This window comes from Gymnoscopelus microlampas (genome assembly GCF_963454915.1).
Source record: "Gymnoscopelus microlampas genome assembly, chromosome: 10".
NCBI lineage: Eukaryota > Metazoa > Chordata > Actinopteri > Myctophiformes > Myctophidae > Gymnoscopelus > Gymnoscopelus microlampas.
Genome location: NC_139947.1, coordinates 36,152,414 through 36,179,652, shown reverse-complemented (window position 1 = coordinate 36,179,652; position 27,239 = coordinate 36,152,414). Strand labels below are relative to the sequence as shown.

At 40.9% G+C, this 27,239-nt stretch overlaps 1 protein-coding gene across 1 annotated transcript; it reads left to right on the top strand.

Annotated features, from left to right (window-relative positions):
• Window positions 1-3,078: 3,078 nt before the first annotated feature.
• Window positions 3,079-26,732, top strand: lmbr1l (limb development membrane protein 1-like). Its single transcript, XM_084070413.1, has 17 exons — window positions 3,079-3,330; window positions 10,586-10,670; window positions 13,816-13,849; window positions 14,645-14,784; window positions 15,908-16,011; window positions 16,371-16,494; window positions 16,785-16,853; window positions 17,044-17,108; window positions 17,255-17,327; window positions 18,521-18,604; window positions 19,406-19,482; window positions 19,607-19,684; window positions 20,102-20,175; window positions 21,311-21,401; window positions 21,853-21,919; window positions 22,672-22,833; window positions 24,576-26,732. Exons 1-17 carry the CDS (start codon window positions 3,268-3,270, stop codon window positions 24,668-24,670), a joined length of 1,485 nt encoding a protein of 494 aa, XP_083926539.1. The 5' UTR covers window positions 3,079-3,267; the 3' UTR covers window positions 24,671-26,732.
• Window positions 26,733-27,239: the final 507 nt, after the last annotated feature.

Sequence of the window (27,239 nt, the reverse complement as noted above, 5' to 3'; positions counted from 1 at the left end):
CAGATTTAGATGATTAATACAAAACACATTAACAGATAACTGGTTAAGCTACCCAGGATGACATAAAGTAATTCAATTCAGGCCCACCTTTAGCAGCTGCAAAATTAATGCTTTAGGTTACTAATTACAATCCAATAATATAACTGTGCAATGGGCCATTCTGCATAATATGTAGCCTACTTTTACTTGTGGTGCTGTGTATGATGACAATAATTGGATTTTTACAAGTATGTTTTGTATGCATGCAGGACATTCACATGAGCAGAGTTTTTTTCCCCTCTAAATTATGGTATTGATGCTACTGTTAATTAGTACAATTGTTGGAGTAGGGTACTTCTACTTCTTCCACCACTGGCTGTGTGTGTACATACTGTACACGTGGTTGTGCTACATAGACCTACAATTTGCATAACCACCTGTAGTGTAGACCTGACCTACAATCAAACTTTCATCAGCTTGAGCACAGTATGGAAATAAGCTCTCAAGCATATTTGTGTGTTTTAGCCTTTTGACAGATAGCCTATGTTAGTACAAATATATGTTAATCTATATGCTTTTATTTGTGTCAATAAATCCTTACTCTCCTTCAAAAAACGCTCTAAAAGAGCAATTACAGAGACAAATGAACACATTTTCCCATACAATGTAAGGACTTCAGTAAAATTGGTATTATTAAGATGCAAGCATATCTTGACTCTATTTCGAAATAGCAAAAAACAGAGCCAAAACTGTTCAGATTACATCTATATTTGTATTTTTCTTAAATACTTGATTGTTTTCTTGTCTACTTTTTTCTCATAATCCTTGGAGTGTCTATTTAAAGATTCTGCCTGGTACCGGGCTGAAGAGTGTGTGTGTGTGTGTGTGTGTGTGTGTGTGTGTGTGTGTGTGTGTGTGTGTGTGTGTGTGTGTGTGTGTGTGTGTGTGTGTGTGTGTGTGTGTGTGTGTGTGTGTGTGTGTGTGTGTGTGTGTGTGTGTGTGTGTGTGTGCGTGCGCACTGCATTCCCAGTAGGCTATGAAGGCTTACTTTGTGGCTCCTAGAATCTCCAAGAGAGAACTTTCAAGGCTCCTCTCCTGCGGAACAATCTTCGAGGTTTGGTCCAGGAGGCAGACAACCTAGGTTTAATTAAGAGCACGCTTAAAACTTTCCTTCCATTTGGAGAACAACAGCACCATCATCATCAGTGCAGTGCCACGTTTGATTACCTCAATAACAAATGACATGACCTGCCTGGGGAAACAGGTTTACAATTTAAAATTTAGGCATTTAACATAAGCTCTTAATCCAGAGCGATTTATAGTAATCAAGGTAAACACGAGTTAATACATCAAATGCATAGAAATAGTAATCTAGGATCATAGGTAAACCAAGAACCTATTAAACCAGTCTAAACAGTATAATATCAAAACATCTGTACTGTACGTTGAAACTATACACACTATAGGATGCCAGGTCTACAAATGAACCTGGGATCTGTCTACATAACATGCTATCTAAATGACATTTTGGCCTTTGCATAAGCCTGCAAGGTTGTCAAGGCTAGGGCAAGAGCTACGCTTGTTCAACAACTCTTATGAACGTGTACTGTGATGAAGTAAGTATATTACTAGCACATTTTATTTGTATGCACTTCTCACAGAGAGAACTCAAAAAGTGCTTTACATACAATAGAAATAAAGACACAGCACGAAGGAAGCATTCAAATGATTAAAAACAACAACAACAACAAAATCTAAGACATTCCACAAAATGCTTGTTTAAACAGTAGTGTTTTTAAGTGGTTCTTAAATTTTTTCCACAGAGGCTGCAGCTCTTAAGACCTGTCTAACCTGTCAGAGACCTGTCTGTCTCTCAGGCTTCCCAGGCGGGCTCACTAACCATTCAACTATTGCCGCACAACCTGGTGTGAGGAATGACCAATAGACCCTGGTCAGCTGACCTTATGGTCCTGCTGGGCATGTATCGTTGTAGCAGGTCAGTGAAGGGTCCTGGACATCACTATATGCTTCAAAGTGAGGCTCTACTCGCAGCACAGGTGGACCAAAGTACTCTACCCCAGTACTTGAGTCCAAGTCTAGATACTCCTGGAGAAACATTACTCAACTACAACAAGTATTGGAGTAGATGCTTTTAAAAATGCTTAAGTATTCAAAAGTACATTTTCTTTGTAATATCAAAGCATGCTGTATTAAAATGTAGACACTTTCCAAAACTTTTTCTGAAATTTAAATAAAATATAAATAATAGTGAAGATAGCAGCTCTACAAGCTTAATGCATTGTGAGCTTGTAGATCTTCTATTTTCTTTTTTTTTCTCAAATAGGGCATTTTTAAGAAGCCCCCCCCCCCCCCCCCCCCCACGGTTTACTGTACATATTTTTGTTTTCGATTTCTACCCTTTGATATGATGTTTACTGTACATATTTATATTTGTTTTTTGCACAGTAGTGCATATACAGTATGTCTGTCATTAAATGTTTTGATGAATTGAGTACAAAGGACCCCAATGGAAACAAGCCATAGTGCTTTCTTGAGTTTAAAATCCTCTTAACAGACCTTGTATTGAACTGTACTTCCCTGTGCTTGTCTTTGCAAACAGGGCCATTGTTAATAAAGAATTCAATCAATCAATCAATACAAAAATCACACCCTGTGTGAAGAGAGTGGTGCCTTTGATGAGCCCCGTATTGATGTTGTCATTAATGTTTGTTTATTGGACATACATACGGACGGACACACAGACAAAGTCAGATATTGGAGTGGTGGTTGGCACCACTCAAAAACGTCAATTGATTGATTGGATCCTTTATTAGACAGACATGCAAACAGCACGAGTATACAGTCACTTGGTCTAAAAAAGGATAATACAAAAAAGTCCTGTGGACTTGTTTCCATTGAGGTCCTATGTATTCAATTCATCAATCAATCAAATTGAATGCATCAATCAATCAAGACTGGTTTACTACCACACCACACGTCCCTCGGACCGCCCCCTCTCTCTCTCTCTCTCTCTCTCTCTCAACCCCTCCTTGTCTTTAGCAGGCTGAACTGATCTGCTACAGTGTTCCAGAGACACAGTCACACACAGGCAGCGGGACACCTTTCATTACTCTCGGACCATGTTAAATGTAGCTGAGCGAAGCAGACACAGACAGCCACGTTGTATCCGTTTTAAAGAGATGATGATGGTCTCCTCGCCACGGTGTTTCTGAAGAAGGACAGGACAGACAGGACAGGACACACTGTTATGGTTGCGGGAGAATCAGAATGGACGCGGACGACGTGTCGATCAGAGAGCAACTTTTCCACAACCGCGTCCGAGAGACAATAGTAAGTTATTATCATAACTGACGTGATAAACCTTTTGTTTACATGAACAACAAACTACATTACAAGATAAAAGAAGCACAAGAACAATCCGTTAAATGCATTTCTTCTTGTGCACGTTTTCAGTCTGGCGTGCTGTGTGTCACGACTCACTCAGACGGCTCGTTGGCAGTTTTTTTAAACTGTAGATTAAAAAGCCTTACTTATACTAAGCCGTACGGAGGTGTTGCTCGCTGACCGCAAATAGCCGATCTACAAGCTCACGCGTTGTGAGCTTGTAGATCGGCTATTTGCGTTAGTGAATGGCGAACTCAGCGACCAGTCAGCTCATAGACGCTTGTGTGTGTGTGTGTGTGTGTGTGTGTGTGTGTGTGTGTGTGTGGATGTGGATGCAGCTGGTCATTATAGTAGGAATGTGGCTGAGACACAATACAAAGGGGCCAATCTCTCTGTCTAACACCCCGGGGCCCTTCTGTATACTGGCCTGAAATGACCCCCATCACGTCCAGGGGGGGTGTGTTTTTAAATGCCTGTTTGTGTGTGTGTTGACACAGCTCGATTCCACTTGGTTGAAGATTCTGAAGCCCTAGAATGTTGTTGATGATGTTGTATACATTTCATGTATTTGGAATACATGAAATGTATGTCACAGCCATATCACAGCCATTCTAGGGCTAAATATTCTGCTGTGTTGTGAATGTAATGCATTTCCCCCCTGATGAATGTAATGCATTTACCCCCTGATGTATATCTCTGATTCTTCCCACGTTTAAGGAACTCTGAAAGTTACAGTATAATGTGAATGTCAGTCTCAACTTGAAGATCAGGTTAGATGAGCTGCCTACAGCCGGGATGCATACATTGGATAGTGATCTTTAACCCAGAAAATTGCAGCTGTTCCTTTACTGTACTCCATGTTCTGATTACCAAGACGTATCTGATACCTATGTCTGCTGGGTGCGCTGTACACGGCTGGCTATATATCACATATAGCCCTGGCCTAGAATGGCTTATTGCACTTGCAACATATGACATCAGCTATTGGAAAGACAATATTATGGAATATCAGCCCATTCTAGGGTTGTGCTCCTTGATACAGGCTTGTATGCCCTGGCCTGCATGTTGAGAGAACTTCCTAGACTTTCATCATCTGATCTGACATCTATTGTTCTATAAATAATGTATAGCGTTTACTTACATCCGATTCCCCCCCTGTGCAGTAGTAGGAGATCACAGCCTGTGCACTATGGACTGTGCACAGTCCACAGTGTCACTCATGTATTCATGAATGCACCTTCTCTAAAGCAGTGGTTCTCAACCTTTTCAGGCCGTGACCCCCCCTATATAATCATATTTGAACTGGGGACCCTCCAAAAAATCATATTTGAACTGGGGACCCCTCACCCTGACAAGCACTTAGATCTGTAGGCATTACATTTATTTTGACTCGGTTCCACGGATATATATTGTGAAAATAGCCGAACTACAAGCTCACAACGACTCATTGCGAGGCGTTGTGAGCTTGTAGTTCGGCTATTTTCACAATTTTTACCTCTCTCTTACGTAACATTTGACAATTTGCCCAATTGGTATGAAAAAGGTCTTAAAAGTCCTTAAATTGTCACTTTAGAAATGTGCACATATACTGTATACAAGTATACTGTATGTTGGCTTGTTTACTGTTGAGTGAGAAAACAATGTTGCACATTAAGCTAATCATCTGGGGACCCCCCAAAATAATTTGGGACCCCCCTGGGGTTGCTAACCCACAGGTTGAGAACCACTGCTCTAAAGTGTATAGTGAATGGAATAATAATTTGTGTTCTTCTCTGTCTTCACATTTGTTCTGTTTATATTCAGACAGGGAAGGAAGTATGAAGTGTTTGTTTAACAAACATCGATTTGAAGCCTTTAGCTACTGATTGAGTTATCTGCTGTGTTGACTCGGCTGTTTGATAAGCCGCTTGCACAATGTAGCCTCATGCCATAAAGGGGTCCACCATTGTCCTACCTGGTCTACAAGTGATCAGTGTGATATATCCTTGATAAGCAGAAGAGATCTCTAAAGAAAGGTCATGAATAGCTGAGTACATGGTACCACATTAATTATGGTTCCACACAGCCAATGAAGTCAGCGAAACAAAACCCTTTTTCAGTTTTGTGTTATTAGACAAGAGGACACCACTGGATTACACTGCTTGATAACTTTCACTTCACAATTTTTTATTTTGGTCATCAGTTCAACCATGTAAACAATACACTCCATGTGCATAAAAACAACAATAATAACCACGCGCACGTAGCTTCTTCAATGATATATTTACTCACAGTCTTTCCAGTGAGAAGAGTATTACAAAGAACACCTCAAATGTATACCATTGCCGTTGTTTTGACATTGTTGTTTTCACCTAATGCTCTTATGGTCTGAGTCACACTGCCCCTAAAGCTCCTGGACAGCCTCAAGTGTTCAGCTTACCTGTACAGCGCTCAACTCTCCATCATCATGGTCAACAGAGGCTGTTATCTCTGGTGGTGGTCACTCACTACATGGTTTTAGTTCACAGTGACCCCTCGCAGTAAAATCCTCAGTGTTGATTTACTCTTTCTTGAGAGTGTTCAAATGGACCCATAATAAGGGTCTATTTGGTCCCATTTGTACATTCTCTTGAGTTACAGACCCATAAGGGGTCCATTCGGTTCCTAACTATCAATCATTTAGCCGGTTACCCACTACTTCTGAAGATCTCTTGTTTTAGTAAACTAGGATGGGATGGTAGTTATTCACATTATGTGTTGTTTGCTTTAATCTAATTAGGAGGATAAACTGCAATATGGCCTAGCTAGAACATTCCGTTTTACGACTTCTAGCTTTGAACATTACATTAAGACATTTCTCTAAATGTCCTACATTTTATACCTCCTGAACACACAACATAATTGCATTGCTTTTGTTTGGATTAAGGCAGCTACACACTGCAAGATATTTGCAATTGGCTTTGCTTTGCCATGCCATAGATGGTTTTATTGTGATAAAATCTAGCCTAATATAAGACATTTGTACACAATGCCCTAAACAATTAGCCCAACCTGAGCAAGTGAGTAAGCTGAATGCTGTTATGCCAGTTCCCCTGGAAACCGGGTGTATTCGTTAGTGTTAAATTACGGTGACAACCAGAAGTATGAGGCTGTGAGCTGTCTGCTTCCTTTTTTCTGCAGAAGGAAGTTGTAAAGATAGGTGAAAAATGCTGAGCTTCAGCTTGTTTTCATCAGCACAAAGTTGTTGAGGGCACTTGGTGCATTTAAAAAGGTTTGGCCAAATTCTCAGTTCTTGTGGTCTGTTAACACAAAGACATGATTATGGATGCTGAGCGCCCCCTAAACTCTGTTCTCAACGGCTGGCAAAGTGCTGCCAGTCTTGGGCATTGCCAGTCAAGCACACGTGTTTCTACCTACAGTCCCTGGACTAAGGGGCTTTATTCTGCTTGATCCCACCCTCCTCTATTCATGCAATTGTTTCCTGCATTCCCATTGTTGGATTTATAGCAGGCTCCTTGCTGAATTCAGACTGAACTATTGAACATTTCCAAAGCCTGATCTGATTAGCTGTTATGCTTAGCACGTTGCTGTTTTTAAAGCTGCAACATTGCATCCATCTTAGAATAGTACCAGCGACCATTACCAGCTGCACTGTTATAAGCCCTTCATTTCTCAATTGATACATTTCTATTTGGTATAAAGTAGCCTACGATTAGTTAGTTTGTGTGACAATTCTTTGAGACACATATTATTTTTGGGGCATGGCCGAGTCCGCCATTGTCTTGGAGGTGCAAACAACACAGGTAACAGCGTTGAGTTTGTGAGACGGATTTTTGTCCTTTGCAAAACTATGGTTATTGTAAGTATTGTAGTGCTAGGGCCTGCAACATGAAAAATGTAGACAGGACGTCCAAATAATATTTTAAGCTCCCAAGCCACAAAAAGGAGCCAAAGAAGGCGAAGCACCTTTGTAGTTTGTACCTCCAACTCACTTGTGATGTCAATTCCCTTCCTCTATTGGCACGTACAGTACTAGGGCGTAACGTCGCTGTATCAAAAAGAATAAAAACACTTTCTTGTGTTATCCTTTTAGCCTTAATGTCTTACTGTACCACGTGCTGTTTACCTTTCTGACTAATAAAGTATTCAATCGATCAAAAAACAAAAAAAAGGGTTTTGGCAGTCCTGTTAGAAAGGTGGGGCAGACCTTTGATTGATTGAATACTTTATTAGACAGAAATGCAAACGGCATGAGGTACAGTCATACATTTAGGCGAAAAAGATAACACACACAAAAAGTCCTGGGGACTTGTTTCCATTGTGGTCCTATCTATTCAATATTCAACTTAACTATTGCTTGTCATTATAGGAGGTTCTGCTAGTATGCACCTTCACTCATCTGTCAGCTTCATAAGCACTCCCTTTTAATTAATGAAACAGTGAAGGTTTGTTTTCTTGCCAACGGTTTGTTTACTTGTTTACAGTATATAGGTCTGCACATGCACATGAGACAATGTTTTTTTTTTACCCAATCTTTATTGTTGGCGTTGAGAATTGGGTCAGCCTTTTCAACTTCTTCACTCATGGATAGAATAGGCCTATAGGGGGAGGGGAGCCCCACTTTTGCTACAGTACCATATGTCCCAGGATCCACTACTGTATAACATTTCCTTTGTTCATAGTTTAGAATAAAAGAAGCTCTGTCTCTTTGTTGTTAAAGGACATTTCTGCTCGTTTCCCTTAATGTAATCCTCTACTCTGCAGTGTGCACACTACTAACTAGACTATATGCAGCGTGGCATTCTGAAACATGATGAATTTATTTTAAACACACATTTCAATCATAATAATACATTTCTTAAGTACCTCAGTCCTCAGTGAGTTGCGTTTGGCTGATTTGGATAACATGGTGATTTATTCGAATCATAAGTACATTGAGCTCGAGTCTTCGTCCTTGCAAACCGGTTTTGACAGGCAACCATATCCCTGTTCTCACATACTGTAGCTGCCATGCTCCGGAGGTTCCTCTTCACACCTATTGTCTTTTGTTGCTGTTGTCACCCCTGAGACAAGACCCTGCATCCTGCCCCCTTTGTTGCTCTTCCTCTGAGCTCCACACAGCAAGAATCCTCAGACAGACGGTGCCAAATTTACACTCAGGGTTTTACCGTGTGCGCAAGTTTCCTCTCCTACCCATTATGCCGTGTCAGAGACGGCAGTGTCATCAAAAAGCCAGTTCTCTTCCAGTGTATATATATTTGTGTCACCGTTGTTTGAAACAAGTTTAGCACTGACTGCACAGGAACAGTTGACACAGTTTTTTCTCCTTCAAGGTCTTTTCTTATTTGTTTTCTCAAATATTACAACAAAAAACATACATTTATATATATCCTAGAATATCCTTCTAAATAAGTGTCTTCTCCCTCGTCCCACCCAAAACCCTGCCACCCCAACCCTGCTCAAGAAACCCACCTCGTGATTCACACATTCTGACTGGTACCAAATTGTCTAAATTGCATTTGAGTGGAAGTGGAGCAACCTGATGGAGTTTTGCCTTTCAGTTAGTTTTTGGGTGAAATGGAATATGAAATAAATTAATGTTATTGATATTATGAAATCAGGGCCTGCATGTTTCATGCTTAGTCTCCTGACTGTATGGCATTCTAGGGATTTGATTCAGCTCAATTTGACTGAATATGAGTTTGTATCTTCGGTTTATCTAGATTAGAAGATATGGTCCTTCTCAATGGTTCTTGGGTTTTCTTTCAAATGTTTAAGAATCTTATTACCAGCTTTAGGGTGGAGGCATGACTGGCATCATGTGATATTATTGTTTTCCTTTAGTAGCCATACAATAGCATTCCCTTGGAGCAAAAGATTGAATGCTACAGCAGACAACAGATTGCAGAGTGAAAGCAGGGCAGGCTTTAGTCTAAATATGCAGGCCACAAAGAAAGTTTCTGGCGAAAGACCTCTGTGGTCAGCAAAGAGACTATCCATTTAACTCTCTCTCTTCTCTCTCTTCTCTTACTTATTCTCCGGACATAATCCATACTTGTTCATGACTCCCCACACCTCCCCCATGTTGGGATAAACTGGTAATCCTCATACTCCATCTGTCTGCTGTGGCAGAGCCATGTCAAAATGTTGCCTAATCTTTGTTGTTTTCTGAAGTGATGCATTTGATTTATTTAAAGGGGCATGAAACCCTAGGCTTATTTTATAGTTTGTTTTCCAGTTCAGGTTGAAAACTGCAGCAGATTAAAAACATGGCAGGCTAGTAAGCGCTACAGCTAATAAAGTTCATAATGGGTGTGTCAGATTTCGGTGCGCCAATGTGCCAGCATAGACCGTAGTAAACAAACTGTACTGTCAGTACACATTGACAGTTGACACACCTAAATCTAACACCCATTATTAATTTGATTTGCTGTAGCTGCGTTGCTCACATCATGGTGGACTATAAGGTCAGCGTTATGCAGCCTGCCATGTTTTTACGCTGAACTGGAAAACTAATGATAAAATCGGCCTCTTCTTCTTCTTCTTGAGGAGCCAACCTATATGGCACAAGCCTGGCATCATGGTTATTGTTAAGGACTGTGGCACTGTCTGAGTCAGCTTGGGTCTCAATTATGTCATCGTTATCTCAGAGCCACGTTACCACTCCTTGTACCCTCAGATGTATTTTATCCTTATCACTTGAGCCTGTTAACCTGTCTCTTCTCTGGGTGTTCTGTATCTGTGTCAAGGACATATCCCACCTCTCTTGGCCTCTCTTGGCCTATCAGATACACTGGCTCAGAGATATGAGCTTAGAATGGTTGATTAACCACTTAAACCCTATATACTTGGTTGACCAGGGAGGGTCCCCTAGGCCTAGGGGCCTATAGTCGTCATATTCTTGGCTGAAAATAGCCAATCTAAAAGCTCACAATGCGTCTCGTTGCGATGCGCAGTGAGCTTGTAGATCTTATATTTTTGTCAAATGTTCACCCGTTTTCACTGAATGTTATAACATGCCCAGGATCGTGACGTGGTTAAGAAACTCAGAACAGGACCGCTTGTGAATGCTTTATGTCTCTAAAGCTAACTGTTCTTCCAACTCAAAGCGTATCCTTTGTTTTAGCAACTGTATGCCCTGGTATAGGCAAAGGCAAAAAAAGGAAAAGAAAACAATGATGGTATTAATTTTATGTTTACTTTTTCCTTTCCTCTTCAACAGATCTGCGTTCTGCTGTTCACATGCCTCTATATGGTGTCTTACATCATACTCACCCACTTCAAGAAAAACGCTGACTTTGTCACTGGTGAGTATGGAAAAAAGTGGTTGTTATCGTTAACGCAGACATTAAAGAATCTCAAAATGCTCGGAGAGAAAGCAGTCACTCTGGGCCAACGCCGGAGGGATAAATGACAGTGTTGAAAAGCATGCTGGTTACATTGATGTTTTGGAATTTTTCTTCCAAAGAGAACGTAGGCCACACCTCCAGTGCAAGCACTGCAGACGTATAACTTAGCTTACAGAAACCCCCGACTCTGGAGGAAATAGCCTTGTAGTTGTTGTGGAAGATTATAGGTACGGTCTGGTTGTGCCTTTGATTGTAGGTTCAGTCGGTAGCTAGGTAGCTGTCAGTTAGTTGATATAAGTTAAGTATCATTTACAAACTTTGGTGCATTTTGTAATGTTTTCTGAATCATACGTTAGAATTACAAAATTGATAACCATATCAGTTAAAGTGGCACTATTTAACTTTTTTTTTTATTAATAAAATTCAAATTTGTCCAACCTGTATGGTAGAGTATGTTAATACAATTTAACTTACACAATTGGGGTGGTTATTGAGACATTTAGATCGTGTCAAAGCAGTGTTGTGTTCTAGTTTTTTTCGGAAGGTATACGCTACGATACGATGCGCGTGGTCGTGGGTATACGCTCTCGCGTTTTCAATGGATGAAACAGTTTTTGAAGGTATACGGTAGTGACGAAAAAAATCTCAAGGTATACGCCGTACACAGCATCTGACGGTAGAACACGCCACTGTGTCAAAGTTCATTAGCTCAATGGTAAAAAATGTCAGCACACAAGTTACATTTAAATGCTTTAAATTCTAATTCCTGGATGTGCAATAGTGTTATGTTGAGGTGATGTCCAGTCACCACCAATATATTTAAATATTACTGTACATTAAATTACGTAACACCATGTCCTTTAATTGAAAATAGAGATGTTTATGTTGAACTATATTTGTTAATTCTAGTGTGTTAAAGCGTCATTCAGTAACTCCGTCCACACTAACAATCTATTTGATAGAGACATTCTAATCTTGTGCATTGACTTTTTTTGGTCATTTTTAATGTTTTTTTTTAAATGGACAATATGGTAAAAGAAAGGACATTTCAATAATAGCCAAAGGTTTAAGCTCTCAGATGTTTTTTTATTGCATCTGCTACCGAAGCTGAGAAATAAATGTACTGTATACAGCTATATATAAAATGATGTAAAAACATGTTCCCGAAATTAAAGGTATAAAACACGTATACGTTACAAAAAAGCAAAAGGTTTAAATGGGTTAATCAGTACTGTTACTATATTCTTTCTTTCTTTTTCTTTTTCTTTTTAATGGCAAACATCACTAACCCATATACCTCATCAATGTGTGTGTTTGGGGGTGACATTGATAAACCTTTTTTTTTGTTGAATACTTGTGTGTACAGTGTGTCCAGGTGTAACTATATCCAGCGAAGGCTCTGGACCTTGACCATAACACAGGCCTGCAAATTGTAAAAGGGAGTTACGTAACATGTAACCACTGCCTCACAGGCAGACTCCCCATGGGTCAGGTTGAGGGAGGGGCGGTGAAGAATGTTCCTACAAGATAAACACACAGCATCATACCTAGCTGAAGCCCCCTTTGGTTGGGCAAGAACGTCTCAAAGAGTGCTTTTGTTGACCAGTGACAAACAGCAAGCCTATTTAATCGATTCCGTAATTTTGAAGTTGGGTCTGGACAGTATAGCTGGTGTATTAGTTGTATAGTGTAAGTGTTTGGTTACAGCTTATTTGAACATTAGCTGCTTGTTTGCTCTTATAAGTACGGGCCACATGCGTGATCACTTGCTGTTAAAATAATGTAATGTAATCAAACGGCATCTCTTTGGAACCAAATGAGTAAATCTAATGTACTTGGACTTATAGTCGCCCGCTAAAAACATACATTCCAAGTGTCGCTTTAGAATTGGGTTAAAAGTTATGTAATAAGTTCCCCTTATTGGAAACAGCTGTGGCATCTCTGAGGCTGGGCTCGGCTGAAGTCTGGATGATGGCCAGCTCATTTATTGGGTTTTGGAAAAGGCAAACTTTGGAAACATGCTGTGCATTTAGTCCCCGCTGCTGTTGATGTCATCAACTGCATCGGCAACAACACGACGGTTGTGCCTTTCAGCTAAAAGGCAATTGTGCAATATATAACTGTGTTTCACATAAGACTAGTGTTTTTGGCACTCACTAGTCATGGAACTGGTTTTACAGATTTGACATCATTTACAATGTTAGAATGTACTTGAAAGAGCAGGTTTCTGTTGTAAAACATTATTAACTAAAGCTAGGTGTGAGAAAAAACATTTTAGTTACGGAAAAACTACTTTAGAAATAGAAATCAAACTTATTAAAATAGTATAAAAAAAACAGAATGTGTTTTAGTCAATTTGGTCAAATGTGTCAACACAACAAGCATGATGAGGCATTGGTGCATGTTTACTGAGACTGGGATTTATACATGACTGAGTCATCTGCCCTCACAAAGTGTTGTTTGCCTGGCATAACATCAATCCATTTAGCTTTTAAAAAGTGCTCTTAATTACCTAAAAGTGTATCACCTTTTTAATTACCCAAAAGTAGCATATTTTGTAGATAGACTTGTGTCGAGATGATTACCTTCCTTTTGTCGCCTTTTGTGTTTGCTAGGCATTATAGTCTGTGTAAAACCACCGAAAACATGAAGTAATTTCTGCTCAAGAGATATAGTGTTTTGAACAAAGTGTTCTGAGCGTAGAGTCCCCCTCTCCCCCATCAGAGCCCATGTGGTGGGCTGCTTCTCTCTCGCTTCTTTTCCCATATCACTCAAGAGGAGCAAATCCATCCACACTCGCTAATTTTCATCGGACCTAAGCGGAACAGACACAATGTTATTCTGTTCACATTCCCACATTTTTCTCTTTATCTGGTTGGGGGGGGGGGGGGTTATACAGTAATCTATTTGCAACGTCTCTTCAGTTGCCAAGATTCTTTTACCTGATACTGTGTCCCTTTTTAAAACAAAGGAGACATGGTATAGTAACTGCATGCCACATGCCGGCAAACATTGATTTGTTGATATCTTTCAACTAATCTCTGGATCAGTTATATAGTAGTAATAATCTTACACATGTTTTTGTTTTTTGTTTTTCTTTCAGATGACATTGAAGATGCCACCGTCAACAAAATTGCGTAAGTGAAAAGCCCTAATGATTGACTGACCCAGCATGCATTGCATTCTGCTCTCACTCGCTCTGTGTCAGCGTGGAGGCTTTGTGACAACACGGGCCACTTGCACTTGGCTGCCGTTTTATTGCCCTGTCCTCCAGGCTGCTCCTCTCTGCCCTTTGTCCTTCCATGCTGGCACTGTCTGACACCTCTCCCTCTCTCCAACCTCACAGGACCTTGAAGCCTAATTTATACTCAAACATGCGACCGCGTCACTCACCGAAAATAGCGCGACACAAAGCGTCACGCTATTTTTGGCTAATTTGTACTTTGTACGAGGAAGTATGAATTGGACTTCAGTATTAGTCCAACACTGGTTGGCTAGGGGCTAAACAGTGACAGTCACAGATGCACATCTGTCAGAAAGATAATACGGGTGCAACAGTTAATCAAACTAATTGATGTAATAGATTATAAAAATGATAATTTATTTGAATAAAATCGATATAAAAAATGTATATATACTGTATGTAACGCAATGTGTGCTTGTAGATCAACTATTGCCGCTATTTTTGTTGACGTTTAACAGCAAAGTAAAATATTTGGCCTTAAGTGGTTATTCGATTTTGTCGATCCCCAAAAAAATGCCATTTTGTTTTCTTGTTGATTCGTCGATATATAAAAATTGTTAAAACACACTTCTCAACTATTTGATTAATCGAAAAAGTAATCAATAGAATTATCGCTAAGAAAATAATTGATATTTGCATCCCTTGAAAATATTCACTCAACGGCTCCTGCTTGTCTCTGTGTGTTCAGGTTGTGGCTGTGCACGTTCACCCTCTCTGTGGCGGTGTGCGCGGTTCTCCTGCTCCCCATGTCCATCCTGTCCAACGAGGTGCTGCTCACCTTCCCACAGAGCTACTACATGCAGTGGCTCAACGGATCACTCATCCATGGTAATGCTTATTTATCGCCTACTAGCTGACACCACCAAAGGTCACAGTTGCTGCTCTGTTCCCACAGACAGCACTGCGCTGTTGTTTTTTAAATGATATTGGAATGAACGAGGAACACTGCTCAGCGCTCAGTCAATACAACACCCCCAGCCTTGTGTACAAAGGGATAATTATTATGGATTTTGTTCTGTGTGACATGCTTGTCAACTGTTTTGTGTGGGGCCAGACGGATATTATCGCCCGGCTTATTTTTGTTATGATGTGGAAAAAAAATCAAAGAAATTCCAGTACATGAAGCGGAAAGAGCGTTTGAGGTCTTTTAGAAACATTATCGTCATTGCATAGTTTGTCCAGCAAAGCATACTCCAACACGTTCTCTGTGTTGTCTTCATGACAAGTTGCTAACTAGTTTGTGAAATGCTTTGCTGGAAAAGTCAATGAACAGCCCCGTCATTTTCTGTTTACAACATAGCCCTAACAATATATCCCTGACCACCTTCATGTCACTGCATCAACAATACATAGCAAACCATGTACTGTAGATGCATATCTGTCCCAACTATTTGATTTGGATCCTTGCTAAAAAATGTGTGACTATCAGTCCATATCAATATCTGAATTTGTGTTACTCCGAAATATCAGTGTTGACATCGAACCCAAAATCCATCATCGGCCGGGTTGTGTTCAGAAAACGTTTTTGGAAATGAATTTCTGCAGCTGCTGTTTACTCCACATGAGCTCTGCAGACGTGGTTTTTCAAGTCTATCCTCCCCCAGGCCATCGCAGCGTGTTGTCAAGTGTGTTGGAGAAAGGTTGAGTGGAAAACTATTGAAGTTCAAAAGTACATGTGCCATTTAGTACAGTTCCACAGAGGAAATATGTATTCCGAAAGTGCAGTGTTTGTATGTCAGTCCCCCCCCCTTCTTTTTGTTTACCATGTTGAACATTTTGCACTGATATCACCTTAAACGTTCTGGTGAGACCCGACATTATCATCACACTACACTGCCTCTCAATGGCCAAACGTGGTAGTGCTCATACATTACATGCAGTTTTCTGACCAAGAGGAATGCTTGGAATGAAAACCACTAATGTTTGGATGATGTTTATTCCTCTTTATCAGGCTTGTGGAACCTAGTGTTTCTCTTCTCCAATCTGTCCTTGGTCTTCCTCATGCCTTTTGCATACTTCTTCACGGAGTCTGAGGGTTTTGCTGGGTCCAAAAAGGTACAGGCTTTGGAATTCTTCCCACAATATAGCACCATCCATCACTCAGCTTTAACCACATAGACCCCTAGCATAGCATCCCTATTATAACATTCAGCGAAAATAGCCGATCTACAAGCTCACTCTGCGATGCGTTGTGAGCTTGCAGATCCGCTATTTTCAGTAAAGAGATTTGGTGTGGAGGTAAAAAAACAAGAGTGGTCCTAGTATAGACCCCTGTGGGACTCAAATAAGTACATAGGGGTTCATGTGGTTAAAACATTAGATGATGATGATGAAAATAATGGTAATTTCTCTCCATATGTCATGTCTCATGTGCCTGTAGTCTACATCTAACCAATTGTTGTTACTGTGTGCAGGGTGTGATGGCGCGGGTGTACGAGGCGGTGGTTCTGCTGCTGCTCTTGGCTCTGATGGCGCTGGGAACCGTGTGGGTGGCGTCAGCCCTCCTACACCACAACATGGCCAGGGAGAGTCTGTACGGTGAGTCAGCCGCTGCTGCTGCTGCCGCTGCTGCCATGGGCACAATGTTACATTGAGTGTATGTCACGTAGATGACTTTAATGTAGTTGTTGTTGTAGGAGCATTGGCTCTCTTCAAAATGGCTTGCGAGATGTTGTTATTGATGTAGTTGTAGATTTGTATTTTTATGTGGTTTTTGTTTTTAAATAATGACTAGAGGTGTGATTTGTTTTTGTTTTTTAGTATCCAGCTACCTATCCAATGGCTTTCATGGTGGGAACAAATGACATAATTCTCCTCTTTATTTACAGACCTGTGGGAGTACTACCTGCCTTACCTGTACTCTGGCATCTCTCTGTTTGGAGTGTTGCTACTTTTGTGTAAGTGTTTGAACATCAGTAAGCCACAGCCGTGGGAATGAGAAGGTTCTAACTGATGTGTTTTACAAAATAATGAGTTAATGAAGTAAATATGTTGTTTATAGAGCACTAAATAAATCAACACAAAAATACTGTATAAAAGTATAGAACGGTACAGAATTTAAAGTGTTTTTGTTTTCTCCCTGTTCAGTGTGCACTCCGTTTGGGTTGTCCCGAATGTTCAGCGTCACTGGCAGCCTATTGGTCAAACCACGGGTGAGTGACAGCCATAATATAACGTGCCCTTTCTGTACAGTATATGAGCTTGAGCAACCAAATGGACACTTCACATAGCTGTTGCCATGGAGTGGATTTCAAACCCAGTAAGCTAACTCGTCTAACTTGTCTTGCGTCGCCCACAGTTGTTGGAAAATGTAGAAGAAACTCTGAGCTGCACACAACTGGAGGAGGCCTCGCTCTCCAGGCAACTGAACCGTGAGTGGGCCACTGTTTTTCTTTTTGTTGTTGATGTTTTGCCTTCGTCGCCCCCTAGTGGACCAGACGTCCGGGGGCGAGAGATTGGGATCTGAGGGCATCTGGGTTGCGAGATGTAAAAGGCGATATCCCTGTTTGTTTGTTTTTTTGTTTCTTTTTATTCACATTTTTATTTGGGGATTCTCATTAGAGGCATCATACATGTCAGTGCTTCTCACATCAATCCACGTTTCCCAGTCCTTTCATAGTTACAGTAGATCCCGTCTCTGTGTGGAAGTTCTTACTGTTATGCTGAATCATTTATGCACTGATATTCCCCTTTTTTATTTATCCCTTAATTCTTCCATAACCAAAACAATATGTGAACAGGCGAAACGGCTATCCAAACAAACGTAAATACACAATAAAACAAAAACAGGCAATCTCAATGTAACAAAGTGTGTTTTTGTTATTTGAATCTTCATATCTGGTTAATAGTCAGACTTATGGTCTCGATGGGCTTACAAACTCAATCCAATTTTCCCAATATTTGGCAAACGTGTGTTGCCTCAAAGAAGAGATTGACCTCCATTTTAACGACAGCTGTGTCATTGTTTTGAATTTATAATCCCTATTCTAATTCTGTTCTCCGAAAATAGCTGATCTACATTCTGCTATTTTCGGCAGATGTTCCCCTCCCCAGAATAGGGATGCTAGGGCTCAACTGGATACAACATGTTCTTCTGACTGATTTGTTCAGTGTTTTATTTTGTTGTGATATAGTGCAGTGGTTCTCAAACTTTTTCATGTCAAGGACCCCCAAATTGATATGTATGTGGCCGCGGACCCCCACCTGAAAATATGTTGTGCCAGGGACCCCCAGAAGCAAAAGATGTGTGTTAAAAATGTTCGCCCTTAAAACATAAAAAAAAAGATTTGCACACATTTCCAAGATTTTTCAAAAATAGCAGATCTACAAGCTCATAGCCCCGCACCTGGCACTTGGTGCCACACTATGAGCTTGTATATCCGCTATTTTTGAATAGCCAAAGTATAAAATATGGATAAAGCGGTTGAAATGTTGAATGATTTTAATGACGATTTATTAACTAATTTTGCTGGGGACCCCCTGGTACCCCCCCATAGACCCCTGCGGGTCCTCGGACCCCACTTTGAGAACCAACGATTTAGTGTGTGTTGTGTTTTGGTTGTAGGCGGTGGTAATTGCTGGGTTCAGCTGAACATGGAGGTGATGAGGAAAGAGCTCCAAGCGGTCCAAACCAAGCGCATCGACCTGGGTAAAAGACAAATACAGTTTCTTGCTCTTGTTAGTGTGTGTGCCATTGTTATGCTCTATGCAGTGTAAAGTAACTAGTAAGTACATTTACTCAAGTACTGTACATAAGTACACTTTTGTACTATACAAAAAGTTATGGCATTTTATTTTATTTATCTTTACCCTTTATTTTCTCCCACTCTTCAACCTGGTGTCCCTATTTTTAGCATGTCATTATAGGGAACATTTTAAATATTTGAATAATATGCGAAATTTGCAAATATTATTATTGTTGTGTTATTTTTAAATTGTAAAAAGATTTTCAAAAGCTGTATAACCTCAGCTTGTAGATCCGCTATTTTCTTTTGCTATGAATATAAGTGTGCCTTGAGATTTTTTTACTTGCTCATTAGTGTCACTTGGGTAATGGTCTGTTCACTAACTGTTTGAAAAACGAATATACAGGTGCTGGACAACAATACGTATACTGGAGAAAAGAAGGGGCACACTGTTTAACAGCTCCCAGTATAAATTATATATTTTTTTATTGAATAATAATTAAAGAAGCACAATTCTACTGGGAGCTGTTTAACAACGTGCGGAATTCCTCTCCTTTTCTTCACTAACTGTTTGAGACACCACATCAAATGGCGTGTTTAATTGTATTTGGTATGCCATTTTTGTCGAGCGATGCGGCCTGAGTATGTATTGGCCTCAAGACTTGCTGGCGCTGCCAGACTCTCCTCAACAGCGATGACACTGTAACGGTACGCCCATACACTGACCTGCTCTCCTCTCTCTCATGTGTATCTTTCCCCTGCAGAGATGCGCAGGAAGGCATCCCCATGGCAACGTAACCTGAGCTACCCATTGGCCATGCTCCTGCTCTTAGCTCTCACGGTAAAGCCGAGCTGATAATCAAAACTCCATGTGCCTTTTTTTTCACTCAACAGTATGATGATGCCATGACCTTTTTTTATGTGTTTTCATCGCTGTACACATGATGTCACTGTTTTTTTTTTAGGTGGTGTGTGTGTTGATGGTGTGTTTCAACGTGCTGGAGCTGCTTTTTGATGAGACTGCCATGCCCAGAGGAATGGAGGTGAGGCTAGTGGGAAGATACATTAGTGACAGTGGTGTGTAGGGCGATTTATTGTATGGATTGCTTTTTTTGATAAATCTAATCATCGAGAAGGGCCTTTTTTGATTATTTATTTATATTACGTATCGACAAATCAAATGGGGGGGGGAAATGCATCTTAATGATTTCTGTTTTTTTTTTTATCTAATCTAAACTAAATCAATTAGTCTGATTAACCACTTATGCCCTGTTTTATACTTTGTTGTACAGCGGTGTCACGCAAATGTGTTGCTATGTGAGCTTGTAGATTGGCTATGAGCTCTTTCTGAAAATCGATTATTTGATCAAAATCAATCCTTTTATAGTAGATTAAATCGATTAGTTTGATTAACTTAAGCTGACCGATGGTTGGTCTGTGTGTGTGTGTGTGTGTTTCAGGACCCTCGTCTAGGAGCTGTTTCCTTCTCCGTATTTGGATCACTGGGAGCAGCAGTACAAATTGTCCTCATATTGTATCCTTTTAACACTCAGGATGTGACTGCTTGCCACACACATGCAGCATGCAGACCGAGTCTCGCACGAGCCACGTTCAAGTGGTCAAATAAATTCAAAGACCTCAGACTTTCAGCTGTGTATAACGTCCTTGATATTTGTGCTGTGTGTGTGATGTTTGATAACCTCCCACCACATTCTTGGTGTTGAACTTTGTTGCAGATGTGTGGGGGGATGGTTTTATGCTGGTTTAGCGCATGTTCTCAAGTCTGTGCACAGATGGATCTTTCCAGTTGCGACCTCTCAATTACAATTTAGGCATTTAGCTCTTAAAGAACGACTTCACCCATTTTCAACCTATCTCCATATAATTGGTCCTCACTAATGCTCATTATAAGATGACACCATTTTTGTCTACTCGGTCTGTGTCTCAGAGGAGGGCTGTGGACAGTTCAGAAACCTGCCTACCAGTGACATCATCGATTGGGAATCCAAGCTAATATAAACTGGAGGCTTTCTATTCCTGGAAAGTTTGCATGCTATAATGGAAGCCATTGTTCTTGCGTTAATAAAAATCAAAATAAGATTTTTTAAATGTTTGGGGTGAAAAAAAACTGCCAAATCATGATGCTTTTTTATTTTTTTTTACCATTTTGTGATGAGCATTAGTGACCCAGCAAGCACAGTCAGGACCCGGACCAATCAGTGACGTCTCGATTGGGGCTAGATCAAGTCAAACCAAGACAAGTCAGATCTGGCCCAGAATATCACCTGATTTCAACCAAAATTAATCCTGACCACAAAAACGTCATCTAGACACATTTCTCATCACCCAAAATTGCTGTCCAAATGTCCATATGATGTCCCGGTGATGACGCCCTGTAAATGACGTAAAGATCATCCCCATATGGGCTGTACGTAGTGTAGTCCTGAACGTCACCGGGGTGATGACCGGGCGTCATCATAACGTCATTGTGCTTGCTGGGGAGGACCAATTACATGAAGATCAGTTGAAAATGGGTGAAGTCGTCCTTTAATCCTTACTCACCGTAGCAAGGTAAACACGAGGTAAACCGAGAACCTCTCGGGAGTTTGATTTTATTACATGTGTGGTTCTTCATTGTACTGTTCTTCCTTAACGGTAACTCTGCTCAGCTACCTGATGGTGTCTTCAGTGGTGGGGTTCTACAGCTCTCCTCTGTTCACGGGGTTGCTGCCTCGTGCTCAGGACACCAACCTCACACAGGTTAGACCACTGCTGGCCTGTGCACCCGTACTTACTGGTCCATTTTCACAGTCTTAATCCTGATATGGTTGCTTCATCATACAAAAGTGTTGCACAAAAGTATTGAAAATAAACGATCTACAAGCTCACCACGGCTCGCATCACAAGGCGTTGTGAGCTTGTAGATCGGCTATTTTCACTACTTTTGTGCGATAACTGTTTTGTTATTATTTTGCATAATAAATAATAATAGGTTATGGACTTGGACGTGGTTTCCTTCCACCTGACAGCGACGATACAGGATAATACTGTGTTGTATGACAGAATATAAATTAAGCATTAGTTAAATTAACTGTCCCTTAATTTACTGTGCATCTCTATCTATTCTGTTCTGTCTGATGTTCAGTTCTCAAGCCAAGCAGCCGACCGAAACATTTTAACCCTAACATTTGTGCCTCTTTTGCCCCTTCAGATAATTGGGAACTGCGTTTCACTGCTTGTGCTCAGCTCGGCGCTGCCAGTCTTTTCACGTACACTTGGTAAGCCTGTGGTCATAAAATACATTGTTTGTACATTTGCAGTTACGATCTAGGTGTTTAGCAGACACCCTTATCCAGGGGTGGCTTACAAAGTGCAAGGTCTGTGTAAGAACATTGGTTAAACTACTACTGGGTCAAATAATGACATGCATAATACGAGATTATGCTGAATAGGCAATTTTTACTTGTAGTTATATTACTGTCCACTAGAGGGCAGTGTGTATGCAGTTATTGGCTGCTGGTGCCTGGTCCGGACTTGTGGCCATGGTAACATGATAGGTTGGCACTTTGGTGTTAAATTGGCTATTTTTTCCAACATTTTTTTAAATAAAATATTTTGAAAATGTTTACGAAGTATACATGATTAGAACATGCTTAAACATTCAACAATATTAATTATAATAATTAGTCTAATATTTCTACAATTGCTACAAAACCTGTATTTTGGGGCATAAACAAGAAGTTGAAGGATAAAATGAAGTCTGATAATAATGATGTACAGTGCATGTTCACATAATGTATACTTTACATTACTTAAGACCATTTTTCAAATATTTTATTTTTTAACATCGTGGACAAAATAGCCAATTTTACATCGAGGTGCCCAGATGTCCCTAGTGCCCACCTACCCTGTATCCCTGGCCACTCACTGAACCAGTTCTAAATATTTTCCATTCTGATTATTCTGTGTTTGGACCAATACCCTTCAGTTGTCTATTTTATGTAATTCTTTTTTGGTTTTGTTTTCTTAGGGATCACCCGCTTTGACCTACTTGGAGATTTTGGCCGATACAACTGGCTGGGGAACTTCTACATTGTGTTCCTTTACAACATGGTGTTTGCTGGGCTTACCTCCGCCTCTCTCATCAAAACTGTGACCTGGGCTGTACAGAGAGAGCTCATCCGTGCATTTGGTCAGTCTGCATTTTTATTATTTTTGAGTGTGGCCAACCACTCCTACATTTGACTTTCCGTGTGTCCGTATGTCCGTCCGTCCGTATGTTTGAGCACGGCTGATTGGTCAAGCTTCACGTGACACGTGACAATATGTTGTCACGTGACACGTGACAACATATTGTTGCTGATTGCAACACAAGGATGCAACCAGTTACACTTTCAAAGGCACCACTCTCTTCACACTGGGTGTGTTTTTTTTTGAGTGGTGCCAACCACTCCTATATCTGACTTTGTCTGTGTGTCCGGGTGTATGTATGTATGTCCAATAAACAAACAACATTGATGACAACATCACATCAATACGGGGCTCATCAAAGGCACCACTCTCTTCACACAGGGTGTGATTTTTGGGGCGGTGTAGCCGCCCCCTATAAGTGAGTTTTGGACACCGACCAAAAGATTTGTATACCCCCTAACCCTTCCATTGTTAATGCAAATCGATACTTTTGCAAAGTCAGCCAATCACATTACAGCTAGTGTCATCACCACTAACTGTAATGTGATTGGCTGACTTTGCAAATTCAGGACTGTGATTGGCTAGCGAAACACATGACACATGTGCAGCCCTATGAATAGCAGTATGGACTTTAAAAAAAGTCATTCCTGGTGTGTGGTCATGTTGTGATGACCACACACCACCCACTTCACACTGGGTGTGATTTTTAAATATACAAGTGAAGTGGGATGCATGTACTTGTACTTGTACTGTATTTTGATTGTACGATTTGACTCTATACGCAAGTCTGCGTATAGAGTTGTTCCGATACCAATACCAATATCGGAAAAGCTGCCGATATTGCCAATAATGCTGGTATCGGTACTTGTAAGGGTCCATTTGGAACCCCCTCAAGGAACCCTCAGGGTCCTTGGACCCCACTTTGAGAACCACTGTCCTAGATTTATTTTAATTACACAATGGTATGGGATCGGTACTCCGTATCGACCGATATGCAAGTTATGGGAATTGGTATCGGTACATCTCTATCTGCGTACTTGGATGGACAATGTAGAATTGTTCCCAACACACATTTCCCTCTGGGCTGGTCTCTTTTCCTCAGATAGAAAGTGTACAATTCTTTCAGGAAAACTGATTAAAGGGACAAGAAGCCAGTAGGGTCCCCTTGGGGACCCTCCGGCCCCCCCTCACAGCACACACACACACACACACACACACCCTCTACCCCTCCGCCCAACACAAACAACGGCTCGGAGCGCAGACACGCCACACACACGCACACTCCCCTTCCTCGTGGCACAGATAGCATCTCAGCTGTACAGCCGCTCTCCGTGCGTGTTCCCCATTGCCCTCCCTGCTCGCTTTTGTTCTGTGATTGATGGAACTTTTTATTTTCACCCAAATCAGCTTTTTCTTTCTCAACATTGCTATTAATGCACTCCACCTTTTTTTATGACTGAGTCATACTTAGGGCTGGGCGATATATGTCGATATTATTCTCGATATTGAGATGCGAGATTAGATATCATCTTGGATTTGGAATATTGTAATATGGTGATCGCGTTGTCTTTTCCTGCTTGAAATGTATATTTCAAATATGTTTTAGAATAGTGAAAATAGACAATCTACAAGCTCACAACATGTTGCGATGCGTTGTGAGCTTGTAGATTAATTCGATGATTCTTTTATTGATTATTACAATATCGATATCCCTAGTCATACTGTTGTTGTCTTGCCTTGCAGGTCTCCACCGGGTCCGACTGCCCCTGACGGTGTCACGCTCCACCGTACCCTTCAGCAGACTCCTCTTGGCCAGTGGGCTGTCTAAGATCCAGTGACTCTAGCCACTCTCTCGCCAGTTCTGTTGCCTTTCCTAACCCTGGAATATTTATTTGTATTCCCCTGGAACGAGTAACTGTCGGATCAAAGGCAGTTTGAAGGCCAATCTTCTGGCCAATCGGTATCTGGGTCACCCCCAATCCAGGAGACGGGAGTAGAGGAATCTGCCTGCAGTTTGTCCAATGGGAGCTGAACTCTTATTGAGTGACCCAGACGGGTCGAACACTGGGCCCCCCAACCCAGTTTGTCGGCAAGGACATTTCCTGCTTGAGGCATTTACCTGAGCCATTTATGATGAATGGAACGGCACAAAAGGGATCATGGCCACGATTGGGGGTCTTGCCGCAATGTGATCTGTCACAGCAAGCAACCCACAATACCTGATGCCTTACGGGAAGAAAAAAACAAAACATACCAGATCCATCATTTGGCCATTGCTCTGTCAACACATGTAAAAGTCAGCAGAGTTATTTTGGAACATTACGTTGTGGCCATGACAACATTTCCGTTTCCTGCTCCAGGTCGGGCGAGTGCTCTTTTCTCTGCGGCTTCCCCACGCTTTCCCTTCCATAACGTGGTACCACTATTTTAAGCCAGATTCATACTTTGGGCGCACAACGGTGACGCGCGTCGAAAATAGCCGACCTACAAGCTCACAATGCGTCCCAGATGCCACGCCTCGTGTGCTTGTAGGTCTGCTATTTTTGGCACGTGACACCGTCATGCAACGGAGCACAAGTTAGGCTTTAGAATTCACCCTGTGAGTCTCACTGCCTGCTCTGCCCTGGTGTTGTGTTAGTTAATGAGAGGAAGTGAGGGAGTTTCTAATGGGAGCAAATGAGGCATTGTGTGCCGATACGCCATCAATTGATCCACAGAGAATATGGGAACAAGCTAATGGTGATATTTTGGAGACGTTTTAGAGGCCCAAATCGAACATACTCGTGGATTTAAAAAGTATTTGGGCGTATTTTCATTGAGCGAGTTAAGTTTTCTAAATGATGGAAGTCTTATTCTTGTCTGGGGATATCTGTGATTTAGATCAATACATTAGGAAAATGAAAATAAATAGCTTTACACTTTACACAGTCTTTATACAAGACATGTACAAGTCTTTTGCCCCATGATGGGGTCTCCTGATGCCAAGTCACACTGCCAAGTGACACTCTGTAGGAGAGATCTCAGCCTTAGACCAATCAAACTGTGAAATTGTTGTTTTGTTTTTGTGGGGGAAAGGTGCAATACTTTTTACTATGGCAAGTTTTACTTTCAAGCACATTTTTAACTTCTGCAATTATGCAATCCATTCGATGCATACAGAAAAGAAAAGACATTTTCTTTTCAGAGATTTTTGATTGTCTTTTCTGATTTGGTCGAGGTTGTTTTGTGGACTTTTGAATGCATAGGTTAGTTTTGTATTTATTGCTTAAAGAACGAATGTGACATAACAATCTTCCCAAATGTGCATTTTTATTAATTGAAATAACATGCATTCTAAAATGCAAATTGTGCTTTACTGTTTTGTTTTTGTCCGATAGTGATCCTGTGTCACTGTTTGCCTTTGCTGTATCAGCAGTTTATTAGCTCTTCGCTTGATCGCCAGCAGGGGGCAGTGTCTCCCAAATTCATTGTGTCTGCTGCTTGACATTACCTGAAGTCCCTGTGATCCTGGTCAGTCATTACATGGAGCACAATAATTAGGTTGACTCATTTCATTTTGTCTGGGAAATGTTTTTGGTTTTTGGAAAAATAACTGTTATAATTTTTTCTAGGGCATTTGGGGACTCTTTTACACATATTGACCTACTATGGGACCATGGGATCTTAACAGTAAAAAAAAACAAATAGTCGAAAATGTGAAAATTGTTGAAGATGTGATGGTACAGTTGCAACCTAAGGAAAGATATTTAGAGTTGTTCTCAAGGTGACATTGTTGTTTTTTATGGTTTACTAAGGAACTCTTAAAAAGCTCTGTGACATTACAGACGTTCTTAAAAACTGAATTTTCACCCACACCGTTGTTTTACGAGAAAAGCAATAAATGCATTGTTTTCCTATTTATTTAAATCCTGTGTCTGTTTTTAGATGGCTGTACAATTTGGTGACTTACACAAAGTATTTCAGCTTCTTCAGAGCACCTTACTTATTCGTACAGTATGTCGGTGGTTCCCAAACTTTCTTTTGTTTAAAAAAATAATCCTTTGTTTAACCTTTTTTTAAATCTTTTGAAATCTATATATTTTTTATTTAAATGAAGGAAATGGAAAAAAGGGGATATTTAGTCGCGACCCATAAAAATTGGTCCGCGACCCAAACATGGGTCCCGACCCACTGTTTGGAAAACGGTGGTATAGGTGCAACAAACGAGACTATACACTGTGGCTATTCTGTCTTGGCGTTTGGCAGGCGTGTGTGAGTGTGATGGGTGAGCGTGCATGTCAGTCCTTTGTGCCCCTCCACCCTTTGTTGGCTTTCTTTAATCAGCAGTAGAAGAAAGACATATTTTGGCCTGCCTGTCAACAGCAGGCCAGGAGCGACGCCGCTACAACCGTTGCCCACGCTTTCCCC